The sequence below is a fragment of the Arachis ipaensis genome, chromosome B09 (assembly GCF_000816755.2).
Source record: "Arachis ipaensis cultivar K30076 chromosome B09, Araip1.1, whole genome shotgun sequence".
NCBI classification, from domain to species: domain Eukaryota; kingdom Viridiplantae; phylum Streptophyta; class Magnoliopsida; order Fabales; family Fabaceae; genus Arachis; species Arachis ipaensis.
In genome coordinates, this window is record NC_029793.2 from 26,395,418 (window position 1) to 26,402,686 (window position 7,269).

The following is a 7,269-nucleotide window of genomic DNA, read 5'->3' on the forward strand; positions in this document are numbered from 1 at the left end:
TACCTACCAACCATATCCCCATCCGCATCCCCATCCCCATTGACCCATTCCCCCTAACACTAATACCCAACGGCACCCATTGCCCAGTAAGGCAGCAAGCCAGCAACCCCTCCAGGCTCCAACCCCGCCGGCCGTCTCGTCATCTTCGTCCCTCCAGACACGGTGCGGCTCCGACGACCTCCTTGCACGTCGCGCTTTGGCTCGCAGCCTCGCAGGTCGTCTTCTTCATCGCAGCTCCTTGCTCCGTCGGCGGCGGCGTCGCGTCCTCTCTGTCCACTGCCTCATCTGTCGGACAGGTTGGTCCGTTGGTGGTCTCCTCGCATTATGCCATTATCTCTGTTTTTGTAGTTATTATGTTCTGTTTATGTTAAATGTTTAATTATAATTGGTTGAATTTGTTGATTCTTGATTATGAATTTATTGATTCTTGATTATGAAATTACTGAATTTGTTGAATTTTTTATTGTGCATCTGTTTAGTGTAGTGATTGCTGGATTTTTTATTAATTTTTTATATGCCATTATGCCTGTTTGCTTTAGAAGATAGATTGCTGGATTTTCTAGCAATTTTTGTTGAATTATGTGCTGTTGAACTATTATGCCATTGTGCATCTGTTTAGTGTAGTGACTCTGAGTCTTTTTGTCGAATTATTTGCTGTTGAACTATTATGGTGTTGCTTTTAAATGTGTGTTGAATTGAATGGTTATTTTCAAGTTGAATGCAACTATTTTACTTGTGAGTTATTTCATTCATCAATTTCTCATGGTTGTATGTCTTAGTTAGGTACCAATCTTGCTCATAATTTAAATCATTCGGCAAATTTAGGCTTGAAAACATGCCGGCAAAACTGGTTTTATGTCCAAAACAGATTTTAGTGAATGCATATATGATTGCTTTTGTCTTGCTTAACAGGAACCCTTTGAATTGAACTGTTTGAAATAGGTTATGCTCCCAACATTGAACAATTGATGTGAATTTGTATTTTGTAATAGCTTTTGTTTTATACCTTTGCTATTATATTTTTTATTTATGTGAAACCGGTTTTATTGGTTCAACCAGTAATTTATTGGTTGAATCAATAAACCAGTAAACCAGTAACCTGATCGGTTTGATCACCGGTTTCGGTTCTTACAACTATGTACTAAACCCTCCATTCCCCCATTGTGCATTACGCGATTACCCTGCCCTCCCAACCCAGGAACCGTAGCAACACACACAACGGCGCAGCTATCTCCCTCCCTTCACCCTCGCACTCTTCCTTCCTGTCAACACCGGCGAGCTGTCTCCGTCACTTTCGTCCAGCCGCTGAACCACTCTCGTCTCCGTCGCAAGTTGGAGCTTTGAAGATTACAGTCGTTTCAGCTCTGGAAGCACCATCTATTCTATCGTCGCGGTTCCTGCCTCCGTCGAGCACCTCTGTTCCACCATCGCCGGTGTTAGCTCGGTTCCACAGGTCCAGTTCCCCCTCTATTTTGTGCTTCTAGCTTCTAGGTTTTATTTTTTAAAACAATAATTGTTGAATAATAATTGTTGAATAATTATGAACTTGTTATGGGTTGAATAATTGTTAATTAATCTGTGAATTTTGCTGTTATTATTGGTTGAATAATTGTTAATTAATCTGTGAACTTTGCCTGGGGTTGCTATGATATTGTAATTAGATTGGATTATAGTTATTGCTATGGGTTGAATTTTGCTATGGGTTGCTGTGAACCTTGCTGTGGGTTATTAATTAAATTAGAGAAGGTCTTCTTCAAGGAAATGTGGCTTAATCTTGAAATTTAGCATTCACATCAGTGGACAGTTGAGTTTAGCCTCTCAGCTTTAGCTGTAACTGCATATTTTCTTCTTTTTGCCATGACTTCTAAGCTGTTTGGTATGTCTTCAATATTTTTCCTTTTTCTCTTTTCTTTTGGTTCCATTGGAAAACATGTCTCCATATTTTGAATGTATGTTATATTACAACAGATTCATATGTTAGAAATAGAAATAATCGTTAATATGGGAAGAAAAAAAATGTGGTGTAAGAAGGGTCAACTCTAAGCAGGAAAAGGAGTTCCCCTTTTAAAATGCAGATTATTATGAGCAAGATCTTGCATTGTTAATTCAATTAATTGGATTATATATCAAGATAATCTAATGGTATAGATTTTATTATGGTTTTAGACCATCGTTGTTACTAAATCTACAATATTAAATATCCAGTTAGCGAGCAAATAGTTATTATATGTTTTTAGTTAATTTGTGAACCTTGCTGTGGGTTGAATTTTGTTGTTATTATTGGTTTCTCTCAAGGTTGTTGGTAATTTTGCTGGGAACTTTGGATGTTGGCATTTATGTTTGGTTGGTTATTTTTGTTATTTAATTTTTGAGTTTGTATTTGAGTGAGATCATAACATTGTAGTTTATGTAGTATTTTTAATTTGGATGATACTTTAAAGTTTATATTAGACTATAATTATGTTTTAGTGTGTTTATTTATATTTTATTTATTATTTTATTATAAAACGATTTTTTCGATTGAATTACAGTCGAATCGATTGAACCAATGAATCAATAAACCAATAGCTAGAGTGGTTCGACGACCGGTTTAGTTTTCAGAACCTTGCTCCGCTCCATCATCTTCAGAGTGTGGTCCTCTACTAACTAAAGTTTTCTCAAACCCTAACTAACCCCCTTCCTACGCTTCTCATTAGCATTTGTGAACCGAACCGAACCAATGGCACAGGATTCTTCTTCCCCTGGTGGTTCTTTGGGAGTCAAAGCAGTCGACAAAGTTCAAGCTATGATTCAAAAGAGTCTCCAACGTATTCTTTTCACTAATTAATCCCACAATTCAGATTACTTTTGAATTGGTTTGGGCGTTTTTCAGTGTTTGCTCTGCTGATTTTGATTCTTCCTTTCATTGTTGTCTGGCAGTTCCAAAGGTGAAGTTCTTGAGGCAACGCATGGCAGAAGCTGGCTGTACTGTGAAGGACAATTTCTTCAGAGCTGTTGTTTGCCAAGGGAGGAAAGGCATGGCTTATTTTGCTCCTGGTCACGGGGTACCTATTTCCTTTTAGGCATTTACATTTTATTTTTCTCTTTAGGTCTCTTTATTCAAATTCAAAAATGCTATATCAAATCAGATATTTTGTTTTTCTGGACATGTGTTGTTTAACTCATTTTCAATGCGTATTTTGTATTTCGTCGTGTATTTTATATCGGTGGCTGATTTTTGGCTGCTTTAAATGGTAATCGTGTTGAATCTACTATAGGATTGGGATCACTGTTTGGTTGCAGATCTTAACTATTAATTTTGGAGTGCTTTTGCAATGCTTTAATATTTTTTTTTTTCTGAGAGGGAAATGATTTGTATATTTGTCAAAGGCGCTTTCCAAATTAATAAGGTGGCCATGGCTTCCAAAACTATATCAAGATCCAATACCTGTTCTGTATAAACTATTTAAGTCAAATGAAATTGTCTTGTTTGCAAAGAAAATAAGGTGCCAATACAGCAATACTAGTGCATAAACTATTTGTGGTCAATTCTTCTTTTTGGTTATGTGAGAAGATAGTAGAATCGCGTCTCAAGTGGTTTAGACATGTAAGAAGAAAACCAACAGAGCACCCAGTCAGGAGGGTGGATGAGATAGAAGATGGACAAAGGGTGAAAGGCAAAGAAAGACCTAGGAAGACCATCCATGAGGTGGTCAAATGAGATCTACATGTAAACGGTCTCTCTGTAGACATGATATATGATAGAGCTCAATGGCGTCATTTGATCCATGTAGCCGACTCCACCTAGTGGGACAAGGCTTTGTTGTTGTTGTTGCTTCTTTTTGGTTATGTGGCAAGATTTGCAATGACCTAACATTCATTTAATCCTCTATTGGAGTGCCTTTGATTGCAGATATTTGTGTGCAGCAACCATGTGACATTTCAAGATGAGGTCAACCAGTTGATAATTCATGAGCTAATTCATGCATATGATGACTGTCGTGCTGTCAATTTACGTTGGAATAATTGTGCTCACCAAGCTTGTAGTGAGGTGCCTATCCTGAAGTGTTTTCCCACCAAATATTAAATTGAATAGGTTTTTATATCTTATAACTTTCCTGTCCAGCGTTTCTCAACATTCCGTTGAAACAGATACGAGCTGGTCATTTAAGCGGTGATTGTCATTTCATGCGGGAACTACTTCGTGGTCATTTCAAATTGCGAGGGCATGAACCGGTACACTTTTACTTTTTTTCCTCTGTTAATACCTATCCTTTATTTTTTCTTTCAATTAAATCTTCCAATAGATTTACATTCCACGTCTTATCATGGTTGTTTTAAATCTGAATACATTACATGTTGATTGAGGAGAAAGTATCTGAGTTCTGTAAAGTCTTCCATAGAAGCATTAATCTCAAAATTTTATAAAGTGCACTTGGTGCTGGAGGGGATTAGGAGTGCAAAATAAATCACTCGATGTTGCACCTAAATCTTTTGAAACATATCAAAACATAAAAATGAGGGTTCCTTTGTTATTATTATGATTATTGGATGCCAAAGAATATTCTTGCTACAGTTTAAGCCATCTTCCTTAGTCACCCATGTAAGCTATAATGGATTATTGCTATATGGGTCCATTAACCAGTAACCAAGTATTGATCTGATAACTTGTCATGTGATAAATACATGAGATATGATCTGATCAATACAAGTACAAGTTTCAGCCAAGTGAGTAAATAGCTAGCTTTAAAATGATAGGCCAAGTTAAGTTGCCAGATCAATGATCAAAGACTTCCGCCATTTTTTAAGAATGGTATAAAAAAATTGTTTGTGATCAATGTCAGGGCCATTTCCATGATCAAACTTATCATCCATGTTAGTTGTTCCAAATTCCAATGTAAAATAATTTGCAACTTATGCATAGTTGTAATTTACTATCTAGTCTGTCTTTACTGAGGTGATTCATCTTCTGTTGAATATTTATTTGTTGGTTGTTAAATTAGTAGACGGGGTCGAAAAATGCAAGGCATAGGGAGTTAATTAGCAAGAGGGATAATTTGAATTCGAATGGATATATTGCTCCTAGCAGACCTAACTACGTGTATTGCTGGTTTTCCTTTGACTTAGATGAACCAAAGGTAAGCTTAGAAGTTTCACATTATGAGATTGAAGTCATCTCCTAGGCCTCTTATGCTCAAATTATGAACTAAACCTTAGTGAAGGGTAACAAGAGGATAATATGGAAACCTATGCATGACTTGTTTCTTGTCATATAATGACTTGGTAATATTTTCAGTTGTCTCTAATGTCAGCATATGCTTAGTTCATAATTTCTATCCACCTAAATGACCATCCATTGAGGTTCGAAGGAAAAAAGAAATTGATCAATTATTTTATTATATATCATGGCTTTTTTCTATCTTCCCATATACAATAACAAGCTTGCTCTCTATCATGTGGTTTAAAGGCAAGTGGTCATTGGTCTGTGAATTATGGTATAGATTTGGGAGTGCAAATTCGTTAGCAAATAATAGAAATATGGGTTACCAGAATTCAAATTCTCTAGGGAAATATAATTGATAATATTCCTGTCACTGATAATGCTCCTAATATTAATACCATCATCATTGCATGATAATTGAACTAATAATTTTTTCTTAAAAATGTTCCGATGATTGGCTGAGGTGAAGAATGGAACTTTACAATAAACAATTATTTTTAAAAGCTGGATACTATTTTGTATTTTATACTACATTAGAACTGTTATGCAATTCTCTTGTTGAAGTTTACTCTATGTTCTAGAGATATTTAATGTTATTCAGTGCTGATTTACTTTAATATATTGAAACTTGAAGGAGTGTATTAGAAGAAGAGTCTTGTTATCTTTGTTTTCAAACCCCAATTGTGTTGGTTCAGCTGCCAAGGATTCAATGGAAGATGTATGGGATATTTGTTACAATGACACACAGCCATTTGATAAAGCTCCATAAGAAATTGCATGGATTGGTAGTGTTACCATTTTAGTGGGATAAAGCTTTGTTATGGTTGGTACTTGGTAGTGTTACCCTTCTTGCTATTCTTTCTGTGATTAACAGTTTTGGAGGGAGACCGGCTTAATGACCCAATATTGAGAATTAATTATACAAATCATTGACTTGAAGGCTTGTTATTTTTATGGTGTAAATTTCAATAAATTTTTCTCTGTTTAACAGATCTTCTAGGGTATATGCTCAATTTAATTCTTGTATGATTGATTGTCATTTTAGTTCAAGAAATTGTCAAATTAGTCCATCAAATGGTTTTCCCTTCAACAGCATTACTGGCGTACAAAGAATTGATTTTAGATATTCTAAAGTGAGAAAATTGATAAAGTGATAAGTGAGAAATTAATCACTATTAAATTTGTAATTTTTATAAAATGTGTGTTCTACTATCTTAATATAAGAGTGATTAATTCTTTACTTTACTACTTTATTAAATTTTTCACTAGAGGATTTTAATCCAAAAATTTCTTAAGTGCTCTAAGAGAAAAGAAGAGTTTTTGTTCTATTTCTTTCATGTTGCAACGCAATAGTAATACGAGTTTTTTTTATCTAGATTAACTTCACAAAAACTATCATAAAAGTCATTACATGATTAATTTTAAAAGTTAAAATACTCTATTAGATTTTATAATTTTTTTAAATTTGTAATTAAGTTTTTACATTTTAAAATTTTTTAATTTAATTTCTATATTAATTTTAAATTTGTAATTAGATTGTTTTTAACCGTAAATGTTACAAAAGCATTTTAAACTTTTAGTCTATATTTCACCACTAAGGAATAAGTTCGGTATATTCTGTTAAATTAAATAATTTTAGAATAATAATGATGTAATTATAAATTTGATAAAATTATAAGAATTAACAGAATAATTTAATCTTTTAAAAATGTGTACCTTTTTTTAACTAACATATCTCTCGTCCCAATACGGTTATTGTGTCAGAATATGAATGGAATAGAACAATAACTTTTGTTTGCTCTTGAAACACTAAAGAAATTCCAGTAAGATGCAAATATGTTTAAGTGTCACAACATGACACAGAAGGATTGGTACTAATTTGGTTATGTTGATGTCATGCAACATGGCACTCATGTAACACTAGTTGGTCATCAAAATTAAAATGATTTATGTGAAATACAGGAGGCATAGGTCAATCTTGTGAGTATGTATGTTGAATATACATGATTACATTATAATAAAGGGGAATTTTGTCATTTTTTTTTATCCAATTTTCATTTACTATTTTG

At 34.2% G+C, this 7,269-nt stretch overlaps 1 protein-coding gene across 8 annotated transcripts in view; it reads left to right on the forward strand.

Moving 5' to 3' along the window:
- The window catches only part of LOC107618383 (mitochondrial inner membrane protease ATP23 homolog), a 6,878-nt gene extending 674 nt beyond the window's left edge, over positions 1-6,204 (forward strand). The window contains exons 1-8 of one of the 8 annotated variants that reach the window (XM_021110253.1): positions 8-296; positions 1,199-1,453; positions 2,532-2,807; positions 2,920-3,044; positions 3,893-4,030; positions 4,132-4,215; positions 4,986-5,117; positions 5,835-6,192. In XM_021110253.1, the coding sequence (XP_020965912.1) occupies positions 2,720-2,807; positions 2,920-3,044; positions 3,893-4,030; positions 4,132-4,215; positions 4,986-5,117; positions 5,835-5,969 (702 nt within the window). In that variant the 5' untranslated portion in view covers positions 8-296; positions 1,199-1,453; positions 2,532-2,719 and the 3' untranslated portion in view covers positions 5,970-6,192. Of the gene's footprint in view, positions 1-7; positions 297-912; positions 1,454-2,531; positions 2,808-2,919; positions 3,045-3,892; positions 4,031-4,131; positions 4,216-4,985; positions 5,118-5,834 lie in introns of those variants that run through there. The other 7 variants (XM_016320429.2, XM_016320431.2, XM_021110257.1 and 4 more) reach the window with 7 other exon arrangements.